This window comes from Macrotis lagotis, chromosome 6 (assembly GCF_037893015.1).
Source record: "Macrotis lagotis isolate mMagLag1 chromosome 6, bilby.v1.9.chrom.fasta, whole genome shotgun sequence".
NCBI lineage: Eukaryota > Metazoa > Chordata > Mammalia > Peramelemorphia > Peramelidae > Macrotis > Macrotis lagotis.
In genome coordinates, this window is record NC_133663.1 from 209,775,245 (window position 1) to 209,797,096 (window position 21,852).

The 21,852-nt window shown below is 31.5% G+C and overlaps 1 protein-coding gene across 2 annotated transcripts in view; it reads right to left on the minus strand.

The window, feature by feature from the left end:
- The window catches only part of CADM2 (cell adhesion molecule 2), a 210,708-nt gene that overhangs the window by 97,210 nt on the left and 91,646 nt on the right, over window positions 1-21,852 (minus strand). Inside the window, exon 6 of one of the 2 annotated variants that reach the window (XM_074192292.1) lies at window positions 8,528-8,647. The exons of the other annotated variant lie outside the window; for it this stretch is intronic. Within the exon in view, the coding sequence (XP_074048393.1) occupies window positions 8,528-8,647 (120 nt within the window). The remainder of the gene's footprint in view (window positions 1-8,527; window positions 8,648-21,852) is intronic. 2 annotated transcript variants of the gene reach the window in all.

Consider the following 21,852-nt stretch of genomic DNA (forward strand, 5'->3'; position numbering starts at 1 on the left):
GGCCAATGAATAGTATATATATCTCATTGTGTTCCAAAATGATTGGAATTTTTTCATTATAGTGAATAATTTTCATTCATATAACTTGGAAATGTATTAGGTAATCGCCATTAAGATAGTTGTTATTGATTTTTTATATGTATCCAGTGCTTAGTACAGTGCCTGCCACATAATTGGTACTTAAAATGTTTATTTATTAGTTGATATATGAATAAAATTGCCAAATTATTTTGAGCAGTTCCATCAGTGATAAAGCTCCTGTTCCAGAGTAATTTATTTAATTCCCAAGAAAATTATGAGTTCTTTATTTGTAGTTTAGAGAATTTTTTGTCTGCTAATTTATGAAAAAAAACCAATTGTCTAACATATATTTATAGTTATCAGATTGTTTCTCACTAAATATAGGTATGGCTTTAATTGCCTACAGTGTTATTTACATTGATCCCAAATCTAGGTTCTTTGAAGAAAATCTTTTGCTATTTCTGATGGTGATAAAGATGTCCTAGAAGATAGAACCCTGAACCTAAAGTTAGGAAGACCTGAGTTCAAATCCAGTCTCAGACAATTATCAGCTCTGTGACCCTGCATAAATTGTTTAACCTCTGTCTTCAGTTTCCTCATTTGTAAAATATAAACTGCACAAGATTGTTATGAGGATTAAATGAGATAATAATTGAGGATTAATGACATAACATTTTTAGTGGTTTAGTGCATTGCCTGAAACATATTGTCATATAAATGCCAATTATTTTCAAACACAGGGGCAAGTATGTAGCACAATGGATAGAGCTCTAGGGAAAGAGTCAGGCATATTTGTGTTCAAATCTGGCCTCAGTTGCTTAATAACTGAGAGGCCTTGAGCAAGTTACTTACCCCTATATGTCTCAGTTTCCTCCTCTGTAAAATAAGCTAGAGAAGGGAATAGTTACTCCAGTAACTTTGCCAAGAAACTACCAAATGGGGTTACAAAGAGTTGGACATAGTAAAAACAACTGAACAAGAACAACATTGTTAAATAAGTTTACATGATTCAGTCATTTGTTTGACTTTATTGGCAGATTGTTGACTAAATTCTTGTGCAAGTTGCCTATGGGTAATCTTTTCATTCCACTTTTGGAACATGGCTGTTTTCTAGGCTACAACCACTGATAAGCAGTTTGGGTTACATTGAAAGAAGGGGAAAGGTAAGGGAACACACTTTTTATATAGAACCTACTATTTGCTGGGCCCTGTGCTAAGCACTTTTACAAATAATATTTCATTTTGATCCTCACATCAATTCTATGATGGCTGTTTTTACAGTTGAGAAAACTGAGGCAGACAGCTGTTAAGTGATACTCCCAGGATCACATAATTGGTAATTGTCTAAGTCTGAATTTGAATGCAGGTTTTCTTGATCAAGTGCTCTGTTGTGCCACCATTTTCTCTAAAAAAATCTCAACATGATAGATAAAATAATTTGTACTGGTTGTCAGACTTTATTATGCTGTTTGGTAAAATGATATCTGCTTATTCTAAGGGTAATTATATATACTTTTGACATGTTTATCACATGTGATTAGAAGGTTCATCAATCTTTTTGATGTTTCCTGGGAGTCTGGGGCATTTATAGAGTGCTCCTAATGGTGGTTCTCCACATGGAGCCACTGGGGAGCCTGCTTTTTGCTTCCAAAAGAGTTGTGATGGTGTAGAACAGAAGTTTCTTAGAGAGACTATAGGGAATGCATGGATGTTTATATGCATGGACATTTATAACTGGTTCCAGTTGGTTATGTTAATAGTTAAAATTTAGCATTTTGTATACAAATGCATTCACAAAGGTCTATCAGATCCAGTCTATTTTTTGCCTCAATAATCTTGGTGACTCTTTCAGTCATGGAAACTGTTGAAGAGAGTAAGTGTTTATGAACTTCTGAGAGTAAAAGATGTGGAAAGTTTATGAGCAATCTGATGTTCCAGAGTTCATGTGTACAGTAGCCTGATATCATTGCTCTCAATGTATGAAGAAAAAAGAGCCTCTCAACATTCCAGTGCTTTAGAATCTGGTTTTACTATCAGTATGGCATTGTTGTCCTGAGGAGCAAGGAATGACTTTGAAGAATGACTTCTAGAAGGATCTTCCAGCCCACTAGCAACTGAGATGAAGTCTCATCTAGCAGAAATAATACCTGTGGATGGAGACTTGCTGGGACCCAAACTATGTAGAAACAGAGATAATTAGAGTCTACTTTTTCTAGAGGTAATATTTAAAGAATATGCCTTCAAACCATATATTTAAATCAAATATCCCTTTTTAAAATATATTCTATTTTATGTGGTTAAATGGAATTAAAACTGTAATCATTGGCCTATAACATTGGTGAGATTGAAGCTGCTGAGATTCTGAGCCAATGACAGTTGAGAAAAGATATTTCACCAACCCTTCAGAGTACCCTCAAAACTTATTTAAACAGATATACCTATATGGTCTAATGATAGAGAGGCTAGGGCCTAGCTATAAGAGGGAATATTGTTTCTATAGCTGCTTTAAGATATGGTGAATCCAATCTTTTGTTACCATTGTATGGGTTAGGAAACTTTCTAAATATGTCTATCAGTTTAAAAGAAAACATTGACTAGTATTATGTATATTTTAATTAATTCAAATATATCTTTCCTATTTTACTTCAGAATGCCATAAATCTCTTTTCTTCTTCAATAGTAATAATTATAATTGATATTAATAAATATTTAACTTTTGCTATGAGAGATTTCTGGAAAGAAGATTTTAATCTATTTTTGTGCTTACAATTTGCTTTTGTCATATAATATATCGCTTTCCCAGGATCCACTGAGTTCCTGTTGTAGGCAATTGTGATAAGAAGGTGAAGAATAACTTTTTTTCCCCTGAGAAATGATGGGGTATATTGGCTGAATCTGTTTTATGACAGGTGGGAGCTTTCCTCACTTAAACTCCTTCTTTCTTGCTTAGCTAGGCTTCTATCCCTACATGACTGCCATTCAAAACAACTACTGACAACACTGGCTATATTGTCTATAACTCCTTTTAAATTTCTATGGTATTTTAAGGATCTTTGATTTAGAAAAATTAAATGACTTCTTAAAATAATCCTTGTGCTGTTAAAGAAAATACATAGAAATTGGGGGAGGAGGAAGAGTAGAAGGGATTTGTTTATGTTTAGCTTGATTTGTTTTATTTTGCTTTTCTCAGGAGGGAGAGAGTAGACCTTGAACCATTCCAGTTACATGTTCTGCCCTTGTTGCTGGCAAGTGAAGCATTTACTTCCCCTCCCCTGCAGCCCCTTCTCATTCACAGTAATCCATTGATAAAAGGCTAGACAATTAAAAGTTTCTGTTTGGGTTCCAAGGAGGAAAGGGGATGCCAAATCCGTCAATAAGAATTTATTAAGAGCCTAGTCAGGTACTAGGAGTACAAATACAAATACAATCAATGAGGCCATGCCTATTTTCAAAGTTTTTATATTCTAATAGACACTAAAACTTAGTCAAAGAGGATTGGACACTATGCAGGAACTATCAAACTATAGAAATACCTGGGGTAAGCTAGAAATCTGACTCTCGCTCACAAAAAATTAATGATACCACCTGTGGTTGTATCTGACCATCAGTTTGAAGGAGTCTTGGCCAACCAAAAAAAGAAATCTAATTCCTTTTCTTGAACTCTCTCAATGTTTACACATCTCATGTATAGGATCTCCCTCAAAAGATGAAGTAAAGAAGTACTCTACTCTTTAGCTGTATGCATCATAACAAAATGTGGCAAGCCTTTGGAGAGTTACATTCTGAGAAGGAACATGGAACAACATGTCTAAGATGGGGAAAGGAGTATAATAAAGATGTATAGTATTACCTTATTTATTTAATTTATATGCAGAGTACATCATGCAAAATGCTATATTGGATGAATCAAAAGCCAGAATTATGGTTGCCAGGTGATATATCAACAATCTCAGACATGCAGACGATGTCCAGTCTGATGACAGAAAGCGAAGAGGTATTAAGAATCTTTGTGATGATGGTGAAAGATAAGCATGAAGCTAGCATGAAGTTTAACATTAAAAACAAAAAACAAACAAAAAACTAATATCATGCAAATTGGTACCATCACTTCTTGGCAAATAGAGAGAGAAAAAAATGGAAGAAGTGTCAGATTTTATATTCTTGGGCTGAAAGATCACTGAAGATAGTAATTGCAGACATTAAATCAAAAGATTCTTGCTCCTTGGAAAGAAAGTTATGGGAAATCTGGACAGTGTACTGAAAAGCCAAAATATCACCTTGCTGGCAGAGGTTTGTACAGTTGATGTTATGATTTTTCCAATAGTAATGTATAGTTGTAAAGAAAACTAAACACTATAAATCTATGCTTCCTAATTGTAGTACTGCTGAAGCCTTAAAAAAGAGTCCCTTGGATAATAAAGAGATCAAATCAACAATTGGAAGGACAGATACTGAAATTGAAGCTTAAATACATTAGCCACATAATGAGAAGACAGGACTCAATGGAAAAGAGCCTAATGTTGAGAAAGATTGATGGCAAAAGGTTGCTTATATCATATATTGCAACATCAGAAAGGCATCAGAGCAAAGATATCATTGGAAAGGGTCCAGCTCTAAGGATAACATATGTCACTGGAATGGATCCCCCCCCCCCAATTCCAGGCAAGTTCTATGGCAAGTCAGATTGATTCTCCTAATTACATCTATTTTAAACCTAAGCAATTACACCCTCTAGATAGTATAAACCACCAAGGAGAGAATTAGCCTCATTCAAGGAAAGGATGGGAAAGCAGCCAGTAGCCTTTAAAATACTTTAAAACACAAACATTTCTAGTACAACACAAAATTTTCTATTGCATCTCTCTAGTTAAACCATATCCTTACAATTATTATTTCTTGGAAATCTTTATTTGGGTAGGAGGTCGTGATTATGTTCTGCTTAGACTTTCTGTCCTTCATACTTTGTGATTTTACTTTATTTTATGTAGGAAGCCCCTTTTTGTCTCTCCTTTTTTTCTTTAGGCCTTGAATTGTTGTATTAGCAAAAGCAATGATGGTTGACATCTGTATAAATGATTACTAACTCAGTTTTAAGGCTTGCAAAAGAAGTCCCACTATAAAAGATAGCTGCTATACTATATACATTATTAACATTATTTTATAGAAGAGAATATGAAAGCTCTGGGAAGTTAAATGATTTATCTTGGAGCACAGAGCTAGTGTCAAAGGTGATATTCAGACTTAAGATTTATCTACCATATTCCAAGAGCAGGACACAGTCATTTAAATAACATTTGAAATAAGTATATTATAATTTTCTTTTTTCATAATATTGAATAGTTTTACAGAATTTCATGATTATGACAAAATTAAAATAAAATTGGATTATTAAAGTCTTGCTCTATTCATTTGTCATTACTATCTTTGAGTATAAGATTATTCTAAATTTCATCCATCCTAATTTTAGAAATTATTTTATTAGAAAATTATTTTAGAAATTTTGGACAATTATTTTAGGAAAAATGATACTCATTTTATTCCTTTATAATAAGTGGAAAACCTCTAATTTCCTTTTAACTGCCATCTATATCTTGCCATTCATTTTCTCTTCTTTTTCTTCTCTCTCATTATTTCTTTCACCTTATCCTTTACTTCCTGTTTCTTTGTAATTTTCATTCTTCCTATTTTCCCCAATTTCAAAATGCTTTATTTTTACTGTATGTTTACTCTGTATGTTTTTAAATACTTAAATGTTAAAATTGTCATATGGTTGCTATTAGTCATGTTTGAATATAAGTCAATTTGTACATTCCCTTTTGACTTCCAGTGTAGCAGCTGTAAATTGTTAAATTTGTTTTAAATTGGTATTTTTATAATTTTATTTAAAATGAAATCTAGCAGTGATGTTAATAATATAAGAGTAAAAATGGAAACAGCAGTTATACATTTGCATAAATTTATTAAATATACATGGATAAAATTAATTTCTGCATTTAGGAGAAATTTACTTTAATTGTAATACAAGACAATTTTATATTGCTGTTGATAATTTCCATAAGAACAAGGGATTTTTTTTTAAGTTAGAAACTTGGCAGTATATTCTTTTTCTTTAATTTTTGTCTATTCTAATTTATAAATCAATACCTTTCTTTCAAACATCAAATTTCACTTAAAAGTAATAACTAATCGAAGAAATGCCACTTATCTCTTGAGGAATACAGTGCAAAAGTCACAATGTATGACAAGAAGGATGATTCAGTCTCAGTTATATTATATAGAACATTAATGATGCAGGTGGATTTTGAAACATTCTCCATCTATCTATTCCTTGAAAATAGGACAGATTATGGTAGAAATGCATACATTAAGCATCTCTAGTGTCATATTTTTCTTTCAAAATAGACAGGAGAGTTACATCTTGAAATGATATAATCACATTTCATTCTCAAATTATTTAATATTTTAGGGAAAAATACATTGGAACCAATCCTAACTAGCAAAAAAGCAATATGACTACTCATTTTTGAAGAGAATCCAATAGGACAGGGAGTAATGTTGAGTAATCAGCATCCTTAAGGTTTAAGTAAATGTTAACAAAACAAACTGAGAAAAGTAGTATTTTCTCAGAGGTAGTTTCAAGACATAATTCATGTTAAATACTACTATTAGAAAAGTATGACTATTTTCATTTATAATGAGAAACACAGTAACATGCATATGCAGGAGGACCAACATATTTTGAGAATGCTTCACAAGTCTCTTTTATGGATGTATGTATAGTAATCATAGAAAAGAATTTTACTAAATAATGATTACATGGGTAAAACTACCTTGGGAAAAAATGAATTCAAACTAGATGTGTCCAAATGACCAATGTTCTAATTCCAATATTTGGTGAATAGCCTTTTGTGTTCAAAATAGTTGTTTTGAATCAATTTATTCTTCCCTGAAAGCAACCAACAATTCAAATAATAAAGTTGTCACCCATTTATGTGTATAGTAGACATAGACAAACCAAACATTATGATAGTGCTGAAAAACATAAACCATATTACTGAAGGGCACAGTGTCCTTTGGATAAAATAGACAAGAAATATATTGTTTTTTTAAATGTTTGCTTATTTATTTATTTTTTTCTTCTTTCATACCCTTTCAACTTCCAGTTAAAAACCAGGTCTTGAAAGATGTCAGACATGACATATTAGTTTGGATAAACCATACTTAGTTACATTAAAATGAATTTCAAGACATTCTTAAATAGGTCTGATATTATTTTAATTACTTAATAAAAATCTATATCATGTAACCAATCTGATATTTGAATATATTTATATATGTCTGTCTATCTCTATCTATCTATCTATATCTGACTGTTGCTTTGAAGCAAGGGACAGAGATTAATAATTCAACAATTAAAGTGAGTCAAATAACAAGGAAGAATTACTTAAGTAAGGCAAAATTTTCCAAAAGGAAGGGAAAAAATTCTTCATTGAATGGCACTGTGTTTAGATGGGCATCATTGGTTTAATAATTTAGTTTTCAATGATACTAGAGATTTATATAGATTGAAATACATATCCAATAATTTCAAAGTGAAAATGATAAATTTAAAACATATTAGTGAGTCAATATGACAAAACATAAAACAAATAAGACAGAAGCAGATTTAAATGAGAATGAGAAAGGTTTTTGAATATAACATGTTAAAATTAATTTTAATAGCAACTTTTCCTGCAGTTTCAATTTTTAAAACAAACTCTACCTACCATTTCACCACCTAGTGATAGTTGGCTGAATGTCAAGGACTTCATTTTCTTTACTCACATTATAATTGATCCATTACATCCCTAAGGTTCAGTTAAATTCTCAAACCATACTTCCTGAGGTAGCTTTCCTTCAGAGAAAGGCAATAATAATGCTTCTTATTAAACTGGTGACAGGGAAAACTCATGGGGACAAATAATGCAAAACACTCTAGGACAATCATATTTTATATTAGTAGAAAGGAAAAGCACCCAGTGAGTCACTCAGAAGTAGTCTTTTGAGGATTCACAAAAAAGAACTACATGCAATGTCTCAGGGATTGCATCCACTTCTGAACAAATTCATCCCTGTGGGAATTTGAATCTGGTTTCAGGAGAATTAAAATTCATTAAATATTCATAAGGCATCAAAAGAGAACCTCCTGCACAATTCAAAATCTGATTTTTCACTTATGTAAAAGAAATTACATTAATATCTTTTAAGTTTCAAATGAAAATGCATTCATATGCATATATGTTAAAATAACCTCATATTTTTAGAATATTATACAACCTTTTATGACCTCAAACCTGGTTGAAGTTCATACATAGTGGTAGGAAAATAAAATGTTTTGTTGTTTCAATTCCAATACTATAAATGAGCAATAATTTGGTAGGCTCTCCAAGTTTTTCTGCTCTTGTGAATCCCTATACTTCTCTTTTTTTGCATGTTTTTCAGGCTATAACAAAGAAACATACCATACCTCTTCTGCTGCTGGTTGTTGCAGATGTGGTTGTGGTGGCTGATATGGGAACAGAAGTTGTGACTGTTGCAGTGGTAAGGGAGGGGATGATAGTGGTGGAAAGCAAAGTGTTGGGAACATCTGGTGAGTGGAAAAAACAAAACGTAAAACAAAATAATATCATGCAAACAAAAGAAAAACCTAATAACAGTTCAACTTTTAAACACATATATTACATGTAAGTTTAAAATTAATATGATTTAATGGACTATTTCAGGTAAAACATTTCACCACAATTCTTGGCATTATATCACTCATTTTCATGCTTCACAACAAGAAGAAAAAATTCATCTTTATTTGGAAATGAAAGATTTTTTTTCTTATAAACAAAGAGTGAAACTTAAATGACAAGAATTCCTTTTTTATTTCAGTGGACCATTTTAAAGGGTCTCACAGAAAGGGAAGTAAAATAAAAACATGCGGTGTCAGAAAGAAGACAAAAACACACAAAGACACACAAATGAAAATAAAAGAAAAGGAACACCACCATATTAACCAAAGAAAACAATGTTAACAATGAATAGGCATGTTAAATAATTTTTCTTTTGGACAAACTTAATGGAAGGAAATAGGATGAGAACAGACTTTAGTAACTGTAAAAGAAGTCAATATATTTGTATCTCTTCCTCCCCGAGAATATTTTTAAATTACATCTTTCTGTTGAGGTTCACTGTTCTCCTTGTTGTTCTTACCCTGATTGGCTGGTGACATGTTTTTCTAAAGTACCCTGGAAATAGTATATCAGCAGATTCATTAAAATATATGCATTTACATAATAGTAAAAGATATGAAGTAGTTAAATGTTAAATGTTGATATGATAATCCTTGAGGTAGATGACTCAACAGCAGCATTTATTTCTCAAACCCAGATGAGTCAATTATGTTGAATGAGAGAGAGAGAGAGAGAGAAACTACCATCCATAGATGAATGACTGTATAATCAAAACTCATTGTATTAGCATTTTTTAAAATTTGAATCATATAAGAAAGTAAATATATATAAATAAATGAGGAAAAGCTCAGATGTAATACCAAGCATAATAAAAACAGCCTGCCTTTGTTTCAGAACCCATTACAAAAATGAGAAACAAAGAAAATCACTAAAATCCTAAATCCATGAAATAATCTGGAGGACCTAAATTTTTCTTTAAAGTAAATTCAAACCCTATCTTAGAATAAATTGGCATGAAATTTACCATTTCATATATTTGCCCCATCAATTCCCTCCCTCTCTTTTTTTTAGTCTGGTTGACAGATTATTTTTGCTATTAAAAGGTTTACTATGTCTGTCCATTCAGCTAAATTCTGATTCAAACCAAAATTTCTTTGCTTCTGGCAAATAAACATCATATATTTCATATATTACTTCATATACTACCTGATGGTTTTTCTGTACTGGAGATATTTAAAAAAAAAACCTGACAAGATCACTATTCTCTCATCTTGCTCATTGATATTTACACCTGTTTTTCAACAAGGAAATATTCCCTAGCCAGTCAAATTAAGAAAACAGCTTTCTATAAACTCCATGGAGCTACATTATTCACTGGGAAAAGCTCTGGTATTGCCTGTAGTGTGACTGCCATGATAATTAGAATGAGTTTTGATAAACATTAGAAAGGAATGACTATGTTTAAGAAACATATACTATAGATTCTCTGAATCTTATACTTTAATCATGTATAGTGTGACATACTTTATTAAAAATATATATAAGAAGGCAGGGGTAAAGGAAGAGAAAACTGATTAAGATTCTTTATATGAAAAAGAATCAACTTTGATCCCTTTGAAATAGCAAAGCTATATCTGCAAACAACAAAAGCAATGTTTTCTTCAATGTAGGTCCTTAATAATTATTTGTTGAATGAATAAGCCACTATTCTCCAGTGTTATATATCCTGAAAATACACAATAAAATCAATTCTATGAACTTTATATGTAAATTTACTAACTTGATTCTACAGGTTTCCTTTAGTGTCTTTTTTATACCATCCAAATCATTTTAATTATAGTTATTTGCTTCTGCAGTGACTTAGACTAGGATTCCAGAGAATCTTAAAATAAATCTTTCCATATCAGCTGTACTGCCTCATTCTTAGAACTCAGAATAGATATTGCAGGGCATTTTTAGTTTACTTGAAATAAAACTTTGTGGGGGATTAAATTTTTCTAGTTATGTATGGCCATATGGATTGTTAGGATCTTATATTTTGAAATGGAGCTGCTCATCATATTTCCTAGCAATAAATAACTTTTGTAAAACAAATAAAATAAGTGCCTATTCTTTTTAATATAGCAAAGGCACTTTTGAATCCCTTTTTCCAGTTATTAAAGGGCTGTTTTACATATATGCCAACTTGTAAGTTTATTTTATAATGTCTTTAAATGCTTAGATGATTTCATTTTTTAAATGACCAAAAACATGTAGTACCATAGGGATAGGAGAAATATTAGAATATCAACAAATAAACCCCATACTTTAGGCAAGACTAAGAAGTACATATTTTGAATAACATATATGGTAGAAGGATTTCAATTTCTCCTGGTCAAATTCTTGGTTTATTTTCACTGGATGTGACTTAATTTTCATTCTCATTAACATAATTATCATTATTGTTTCTAAGCTTCTCTCTTCTAGTTTACCTAAATGTTTCCAACAACCTTTATTTTTTCTGTCTAGATACCATGTTCTAACATTTTCCAAGAGTGATTCTTTTAGATAATTAAAATTTCCTATAATACATATTGTTAAAACTAAGAAAAATATATTTCCATAAGAAATTATTCCGTAATAAATTAACTGAGTCAATAATAGTATGGTTTCTACTTGAAAAACATCTTTTTTATTTCTAACATTTTTTTCCAAAGAATAGCACTATACTATTCATTCTTCATATTACAATACATATACATCTAATATACAGATGTTATATGTTGAAATTTTTCTTTTTGGGAAAGATATATAAATGGTTTTTCTGAGTTGTATTTTTATTATTTTGCTGTTTGAGAAATTGCAGAATCAAATTTCTCTGATTTAAGCTTTAGTAAAAAAAAGCATGTGAGCCATAAATCATCCTAAGATGATAAATGTAGCTATATTGTGATTTTTTTTACAGGTTTTTAGTAAGATAATTGTACTTTCTAATTTTTCTTCCATTGTGAAACTGCAATGTAGAAAGGGGAAAATTTTAATTATTTGAATACCAAAAAAATTACATCAACATTCTCTGTTTCATTCTCTGGAGACAGTCAGCAAATTTGGTATATTAGCCTAAATAATTTCTTGAATATTTAAATGGATCTGTAATTTTATCGATGTAGATATTCTCTCCAGTAAGGCAGATGACAATATATCCATGTAGTTTAAGTTTGTGACTCTTATTTACATTATTTTTTAAGTTTGTTAAAGAGAGGTCCATTTATACACAAATGGCCTCAAAATTTTCTATCAAGGAGACCAATGAAGCATCACATATCTTTTGCACATGCCATGTTATTAGACCTGCTTTTTGCTCATATCTTTATTTGTTGATATCCTTTTATGCTATTTATTCATTGTGTTACTTTACTTGTAATGTGTTATGGGATGATCAAGCCTTAGTATTATTTCAAGTAACATAATGCTAACAATATAACTCTTACCATAAGTCCACTAAGTATTTTTACAATTATTATTTCCCTTTATACTCAAAATAACCCTAGGAGGTAGAAACTGAGGCAAAAGGAGGTTAAATGATGCCCATGCATAGAGATAAGTAAGTACTTAGGGCTGAATTAGAATTTATGTCTTCCTGCCTTTAGTTCTGGTATTATATTTAGTACAACTCCTAGGAGCCCCCTAATAATAACACAAACATTATTAACTTCCTTTACAAATTTTGCAAAATGATTGAACTGCTCAAGTTTTATATTAGCTATTAGGTCAAATTAAAAGCCACATTAAGTGAATTCAGCTAAATGAGTTGTATCCTAAGTGAAGAACTTATTTATGCTTATAAAATATTCTAATTTTTAATAGAACACAAAGAAGTTATGTCCTTAATTTCCAAAGATTACATTGTCAATTCACCCATTGTAACAGGTTTCCACTTTTATCTACTTCTACCACTCTAAATGGAATATATGGATTTCTCTCATATATCCAAACCATCTTGTCTAATTCTCATGACAAATAAAAGCATGTCTTTGCAAGAGGTGGAAATCCAGTTATAGTAATATGGTGTGGGACCAAAGATAGAAGGTGGGTTTTTGATTTTTGGATTTTTTTTGTTTCTTTTTTTTACCTGACGAAAGTTAATTAATAAAAATTGATATAAAAAAGAGAATAGTGATCTCAGCTGCATTTTCCATGATCCAACTAAATATTCTATGTTTTGATGAATGAAGTTAAATATTCTGGTTAGTATACTTTTATTAATTGTAAGTATCCCAAAACATATTTCTATAGATATTGAAAACTTAGAAAAGAATGTTCATATTACCAATATCCTTGGCACTATCAAATGGTTCAAAATAAAAATTGATGATTTGTTCATTGGAAATAGTATCAAAGAAAATGTGTTTCATGTCTTTTGCTACTGTAAAGATCATGGAGTCTTTCTGACTGAAAGCTGAAAACTTTTATATGTGCTTTCTTAATAGAATTCAAGATTCTTAAGAGAAGAAATTGTCTTTCTTTTTTATGGGTATCCTCAGAGCTTAGCACAGTTTTTTTCACATAAGGGATTTTTTTTATTCATTCATTCACTTATTAATTCATTTTCTCAGTGCCCCCATATAACTCATTAGAACTACAATCTACATTGGTAGAGGGTGGTTCTTATTTTAAAAAGACACCACAGGGGCAGCTAGTTGGTATAGTGGATAAAGCACGGGCCCTGGAGTCAGGAGTACCTGGGTTCAAATCCAGTCTCAGACACTTAATAATTACCTAGCTGTGTGGCCTTGGGCAAGCCACTTAATCCCATTTGCCTTGCAAAAACCTAAAAAAAAGACACCACAGAAAATTAAGTGGACATGTTTGAAGAGACTGAGATTTCTATTATTTAATGTAGTGAAGTAAGCAAAGAATAATTTATTAAATGGCAACTTAAAAAACTTAAGAATGCCTACTGATGCAATGATAGCCCATGAGTTTAGAGAACTGAAGATGAAACATGCCACCTACCACTTGTCAGATAAAGTGATGGACTTAAAAAGCTCAATAAATTCTTGAACATAGCTAAAGTGGAAATGTTTGCTGCATATCACATATTTGTTATGAGGACTTTTTAAGGGGTAGTAGAATGGAGAGGTAAATTACTGTTAAAATTTTATTAGTTAACGAAATAAAAATAATATATTAATCTGAGCAATTATTTCATTATATATTTCACATATTAATATGTAAAAATAGTGCATTTTGATGTCTTGAAAAACAAACTAAAATTTTTAGAAAATTTTGTTATTTTAAATAATGTGACTATTTTCAACCCAAGAAAACAAAGATTGAGTATGACCTAAATCAGCCAAATCCATAGGAAATTCCCCATAAATGTATGCAGTTTGATCCAACATTTCTGGAGAGATTTCAAACTAAGCCCAAAGAGATATGAAACTGTTCATAGTCTTTGATCCAGAAATCCCACTATTAGGTCTGTATCCCAAAGAGAACATAAAAAAAGGGAAAAGGAACTACATGTACAAAATATTTATAGCAGTTCTTTTTGTGTTGGCAAAGAAGTGAAAATTGAGGGGATGCCCACCAATTGGAGAATGAATAAACAAATTGTGAATGTGATCTAATAAATCATGAGTAGATGGATTTCCAAAAAAACTAGAGAGACACATGAACTAATGAGCAGAACCAGGAGACTATTGTGTGATGATCAAGTTCTTGTCAATATAGTTAACAAAAGCTTGTAATGGAAAAGATTTATAACAGAAAATACTGTTCACATCCATAGAAAAAAACTATGAAGTCTGAAATGCAGACCAAAGCATGTTATGTTCACTTTTTGAAATTGGTTTTATGTTTTTCATTTCTCTTGGTTTTTCCCCCTTTGTTTTGATTCTTCTTTTATATAATATGAGTAATAAGGAAATGTATTACACATGATTGTATTTTTATATACTGTCATGAAAGATGAAAGAGGAAAGCAGAAAAATATGGAACTCAGAATCTTACAAAAATCAATGTTGAAAACTATCTTTACATGTAATTGGGAAAAATTAAATGAAATTTAAAAAAATAATTATATGCTTTAAAAATATATGGAAGGAAGCTATTAAGTGCCTACTATGTTCCACCTAAAGAGCTAAGTATTTTACAAATATTAACTCATTTGACCCTCAATCCTGGGTTGAAGGTGTTATTATTCCATTTTAGAGTTGAAGAAAATAAGACAGAGAATAAAATACTTGGCCCAGGGTGAGTATTTTTGAAAGTCATATTTGATCTCAAGTCTTTTGCATTCCAGGATCAGTAATCTATCTACTATCAATCTACCTCTCTGTGTTTATTTAATATTGTGATTCAATTATCTTTAAGTGAAAATCAAAAGAGAACTAATTTTCATTTTACTAAACTTTGTTTTCCCCCATTTCCATCAGAAGATAGACTTGAATGCAGTGAGAGATATTTTTTGTAATCATAGATTATTGATTTTTTGTATAAAACACCTTGGTAGAAGGGCAAATTTGGGAAGTGCAACATTTGATCTCTGAATTAAAAAAGGAAGAATTGTTTTTCTTTCAAGATTCTCCATGTGAAGAGTTAAGGAATGGTGACAGATTAAAAATATTTTGATGACAAATGATATTTTAGATAGCAAATTAAATTTTAAATTATTATGTGGAAGATGTTACTAGGTAGAGAGAGATAACTTATATGTTTTATTTCTAAACTTTTTAGGGTGATTTTAGAAACCTGGAACCGCCCTGGACAAGCCACCTCTGTCCCTACTTTTCTCATTTCTAGGTCTCCATAGTACCTCCTGGACATCTCTATCTATGTGTTTTCCACTTGACTATACCCCAACTATCATCACTTCCTTACCAGCAGAAATTTTGACTCTGACCCTGAAATAATGTTGGACATTGATAACCTAATTTTAGTCTTATCTTGCTCACTTTCTGGCCTCCACATTATGTTCTGATCATCTCCAGTCATGCTTTTGATTATGTGTGCCTTTCTTCTCTATCACATTTCCAGTTCCCTTTTAAGTGTTCTCATTTTGACATGAGTTTAAAATGTGAGATCCATGAGACTCTTGTTTACTATTATTTCAATTTCCAGCATTTAGAACAATGTCACCTTGCTAAAAAAAAACCCTTTATATGTTAGTGAAGATTTGTTTGATTATCATGTGGTATGACAATTAGTTCTGAACAAATCAGTAACTGATCATAATATAGTTATTGTATCATTAATAATCTTTCTGTTAAATGAGTCTTATTTATGAATTACTGAAGACATTTCCTGAAATTTTGGCAGACTAAATTTTGAAGAAAAATAAACATTCTTAATCATGTCTAAGGAAAAACAGATTATCTGATGCAAGATAAATAGTTTCATCTGAATAGTTGAATTTTGAAATACTTATATAAGCCTACAATTATAATAAGTTTTGTGTGCCCCGTGGAGTAGTAATTGCTAGAAGACATTTAAACAGGAAGGTGCAGAAACTCATTAATATTTTATTAAACATTAGTTGATAATAGAAGTTATCATAAAAAAGACAAGGGTCTGAGATAAGGCAATTGTTTTTTGTTTTCTTACCTATATTATTTGAATTATTATGAAATATATTTTTACTCTGAACATTAAAGAATTATAATTGAATAGTGTTTTCCACATCTTACCAAATTCCTCAATATCACTGAGCTTCAACTTCAACATTGTATATGGAAACTAAAGTTAATCTGTACAGATAACATATATTCAATATAAAATAAGGAGACTGAAAAAGTCAATAAATTAATGCCAGTTAAGTTGTTATTCAATATAAATCTGACACTTTATAATAAATGGCCTAGAAGTTTTTATATCCTTAGTTCATCATCATCATCATCATATATACCTGATCCTTCTCTCTAACTGGCTATCTAAAAAACAGATTTGAGTGTTAGGTGTGAGGTAAATAGAGATTTCTTGATTCTTCTCTACAGAACTGAATGTTTGGGAATAAGATTTCTTTATTTGAAGTCACTTTATTAAAGATAAGCACAAGAAAGGATCTTCATTACTCCTAATCTACCTGTATAGGACATTAATCCAACCTCCAGACTTCTGAGACAAACCTGCTTGATAAAATTATATGCAAAAGGATCAATAGTATCATCTCTCTGAAGCATATCTTGTGCCTATTTTTATCTTGGCCACATTATTTGTTCTTCATTACTTAAATGATCTGAGAACTCCACTTGATAGGTATTTTGTTCAGTAGTATAGATCATAGTTCATACCTGCCTTCTTAGCCTGTGAGAATCTTGTTCATATTCCCCAATGTACCCAAGATGCTTGGGAAACTTACTCTAAGTCTTTCACTTCATATAGGTAGGGTTATAGCCCAAAGGCACACTGTATGTTTTCTTTTACTCATGACTGGTCAATTACGTTTCCATTTATACATCTTTTACATGTATTTTTATGTCCCTTTTTGTGTGTAAGTCACTATTGATAATACTTTTCATCTTAGTTCTACCTACTATATACTGTTCTCTATTTTTTCTTTTTTGGGCAACCCTCAGTATTGGTTTTTCATGAATCATTTTCTTCCATTATTTGAGCCATAATGTATTTTTAGGAAAACAGTTATGATAAAATTTAATTTTTTTTGTTTTAGGAAGAATTTGGGGATAAATAAAATTAAATTGAAATGCTCACATTTTCTTTTTAATTCTGAAATCAATTTGCTTTCCAAGATATAGAGAATGACAGACCAGCTCATAGGCTATTCATTCAGCTGAATAAAGGTATAACCAGACAAAAGTTCTGGACTCTAAATACTCTTTCATTTTTTAAAAAAAATTACTTATTATTTTTATCCATAAGCACCTGCATATTTCCAAGTCACAAAATTTCCCTCCACCCACCCTTACCACCCCCCTGCCCTCACCAAGGATTAGTCAGGTTAGTATTTACTAAAATTTTATTTAAGATTTTTGTATTAATATTCAATAGGGAGATGGTCTATAATTTTCTTTGTCTGTTTTGGTTCTTTCTGGTTTAAATATCAGGACCATGTTGGTGTCATAAAAGGAGTTTGGCAGAACTCCTTCCTCTCTATTTTTTAAATAGTTTAGTAGAATAGGAATCAATTATTCCTTAAATGTTTGGTAGAATTCATTTGTAAATCCATCTGGACCTGGAAACTTTTCTTAGGGAGTTTATTGATGGTTCCTTCAATTTCTTTAAGTAATGTATTTCCTCTTCTGTTAATTTGGACAGTTTGTATTTTTATAACTATTCTTCCATTTCACTCAAGTTATCCAATTAATTGGCATTCAGTTCAGCACATAGCTCCAAATTATCTCTTTCATTTCCTTCTCCTTGGTGATTAGTTCATGCTTTTTATTTTTGATTCTGGTGATTTGGTTATCTTGTCTTTTTTTTCAATTGGATTAAGTAAAGGTTTGTCTATCTTATTGCCTTTTTCATAAAACTAATCCTTTGTTTTATTTATGAGATTGATGTTTTATAACTTTCCATTTTATCAGTCTCTCCCTTGATTTTCAGAATTTCTAATTTGGTGTTTAATTGGGGATGTTTAATTTGTTCTTTTTCCTAGCTTTTTTAGTTGCATACCCATTTCATTGATCTCCTCTTTCTCTATTTTATTCATATAGGCATTTAGGGATATAAAGTTTCCCTTCAAAACTACCTTGGCTATATCCCATAAATTTAGGTATGATGTCTCATTATTATCATTTTCTTGGCTGTAATTATTGATTATTTCTACTATTTGATGCTTGTTCTATCCATTATTTAAGATAAATTTATTGATTTCCAATTAGTTCTTGGTTTATCTTTCCCTGGCCCTTTATTGCTTGTAATTTTTATTACATCATGGTATGAGAAGCATGGATTTATTATCTCTGCCTTTCTGCATTTGATTATGAGGTTTTTGTGCCCTAGTACATGGTCAATTTTGGTACTGATGAGAAAAAGGTATATTCTTTTCTATCTGCATTAAATTTTCTCCAGAGTTCTATCATATCCAATATTTCTAAGATTTCATTTACCTTCTTAACTTCCTTTTTGTTTATTTTGTTCTTAGATTTATCAAGTTCTGAGAGAGTGAGATTGAGGTCTCCCATTATTAAAATTTTGCCATTTATGTCTCCTTGTAATTTGCTCAGGATTTTCTTCTAGTAATTTGGATGCTATACCACTAGGTGTCTTCATGTTTAGTAATGATATAGCTTCATTACCAATGGTGTCTTTTAAGATGTAGCTTCCTTTCTTATCCCTTTTAATGAGATTGATTTTTGCTTTTACTTTGAGATTAGGATCACTACTCCAGAATTTTTAACTTCAGCTGAGGCAATAATATTGCCCCAACCTTTTACTTTTACCCTATGTGCATTTTTCAAATGTGTTTCTTGTAAACAACATAATGTAAGATTCTGGTTTTTAATCCATTTCTGCTCTCCATTTCCATTTTATGGCACAGTTCATCCCATTAACATTTACAGTTAATATTACTAATTCTGAATTTCCTTCCATGCTATCTTTTCCATTTATATTTATCTTTTTCCTTTTCTATTACTCCTCCTCTTCCCCAAAATTTTACTACCTTTCCCCTTTAACTTTTCTTTTAGGCATTTAACTTTCAGTTTATTTTCACTTACAATTTCCCCTTCCCTTTTATCAATCCCTTCTTCCCTTATCTTTCCCTTTTCCAGTCCCCTCCCTTCCCTGTAGATTAAGTTAGACATTTAAACCCAAATAGCAATGTATCTTATACCCTGGCAGGGCTAAATCTATTGAATATAATTTACTCAGCATTCACGTTCTCCCTTTTTTCCCTCTAAAATTATAAATCTTTGGGCCTCTTCCCTTGGTGTTATTTATTTCTCTAATATTATTAATCAGGTATCATCAATCACAGATTGTTAACTTGATTTCTTGATCAGTAGCATTGACTTAAATTGCATCAAATTATAATTATAACCATTTTTTACCTTACAGCTTTTTCAAATATCTTTCAAGTACACACAGTCCTCCTCATGAGCCAAAGTATCATACAAAGCCATATCATTTCTTGAACTATTTGTGCTCCTCCCCCCAGGCCTATTTTCTTTCCACTTTACTCCCCCCCCCCCCAGGGTACTTGACACCTTGTTAAGTGAAGCACAGGTAAGTCAAACCCTGATTTAATTAACTGTACTGGGAGGCTCTGGAGGTCTCGTCTGAGAACTTTACAAATGATTCTAAGTTGGAGAGACACTGACTAAGGTCCTCACAGCTCATGATGCTCTCATTAGACAAGGTGCTAAGCACTGTGTGATTAAAGTGAGTCAAAGTATAATGAGACACTTAAAGTTAACACTCCTGCTTTTTTTCAGGGCTTTTTGTCTCTAACATAGTTATGTCATCTTGGACCTCTTCTACTTAGAGACAAGATCCAATTATACCCAAATCCTTTAGGTTCATTCTCTTCAATTTTATTCTACCCTCCAATTATCCTAAGAGAAGTAAAGTTATAAAGAATTAGAAGTGTTATACCTTCCCTTTTAGGGCTGTATACAATTTGATGGTCTTGACCAGCATTTGTTTTGTTTTATTTTGTTTTTTTCCCCTCTCTTTTTCATTTACCTTTTTTTAATGCAACTCTTGAGTTGTATATTTGGCCTTTGAATTCTTTGTTCAGTTCTGGTCTTTGTGTCAGGAAATTCTGGAAGTCCTCTATTTCGTTGAACATCTATCTTTTCCCCTGACAATATATGCAGAATTTTGCAGGATAGTACATTCTGGGTTGCAATTCTGGGTCTTTTGGTCTCTGAAATACACTATTCCAGATCTTCTGATCCTTCAGTATTGAGGCTGATAGGTACCATATGAGTCTGATTTTCTTTCCTTTACATTTGAATTGTTTTCTTTTGGCTGCTTGCAATATTCTCTCCTTTATTTGAGAGTAATGTAATTTGATTCTTACATCCCTTGGAAGTTTTAGCCTGGGGTCTCTTTCTGGAGGGGTTCTGTGGGTTCTTTCAATGGTTATACTGTTATCTTGTTCTAGTAGATTTGGACAGCTTTCCCTTATATTTTCCTGCATGATATTTATCAGGTTCTTTTCTTGATCCAAGGTTTCTACTAGTCCAGTGATTCATAAATTATCTCTGCTGGATCTATTTTCCAGGTCATTTGTTTTCCCTAAAAGGTACTTTACATTTTCTTCAATTTTGGGGGTCTTTTTATTTTGTTTGATGGAATCTTGTAGTCTTGTAGATTCATTGGTTTCTATTTGTTCAATTCTAATTTTTAGGGTTATATTTTCTTCAATTAGCTAATGCTTTTGTGTTTCATTTTTCAGTTGGTTATCTTTACTTTTAACGGAGTTAATTTCTTGGGTCAATTTTTCATAATTTTCCTATATGACTTTCATTTTTTTCCATTTTTATTCTTCCCCTCTTCTTGGATTTTAAATTCTTTTTTAAGCTCTTCGATGAGCTTATGTATTTGAGTCCATTTTATAGACAGTTTTGATACTGCCCCTGTGAGTGATTTTTCACTGCTTTCTTCTTCAGACATGGCATTGCTGTCATCTTTGTCTGTAAAGTGGTTTTCTATATATAGTGAGGGATGTTTTAGTTCTTTTGTTCATCTTTGCTGTTTTAGTTCTGCTCCTGGGATACAGGGAGTATAGATCAAGCTTATTCTTTTTTTTTTCTGATGACTAGGATCTGATCCCCTGGCTTATTGTTGACCAAGATGTTACCTATTCAGTCCAGGCCTTGCCTTTGCAGATTTCATTTTCTTCCTTTATGTCTAGGTTCTGACTTAACAGTGGTTTGTTCCCTACCCAGTACTGTTTTTACCCAGTGTTCTCAGGACTCAGACTTTGTTTGGGATTGGGATCCTCCCTTATGGCTTGCTATCTAGCTGCTGGGTCCTGGATTGCACTGCTGGCTTTCCCATTCTTCCATCTCCTGGACTTTACTCCTATTTCTCTTCCAAACAAACAAGCCTTCACTGAAGATCCTCCATGATGTCTACAATTGAAAACTTTGAATCTTCTCTTTTTCTTGATGGGATCTAAAAGCTCCAGGAGCACATTAGCTTCATGCTGCCATCTTGGCTC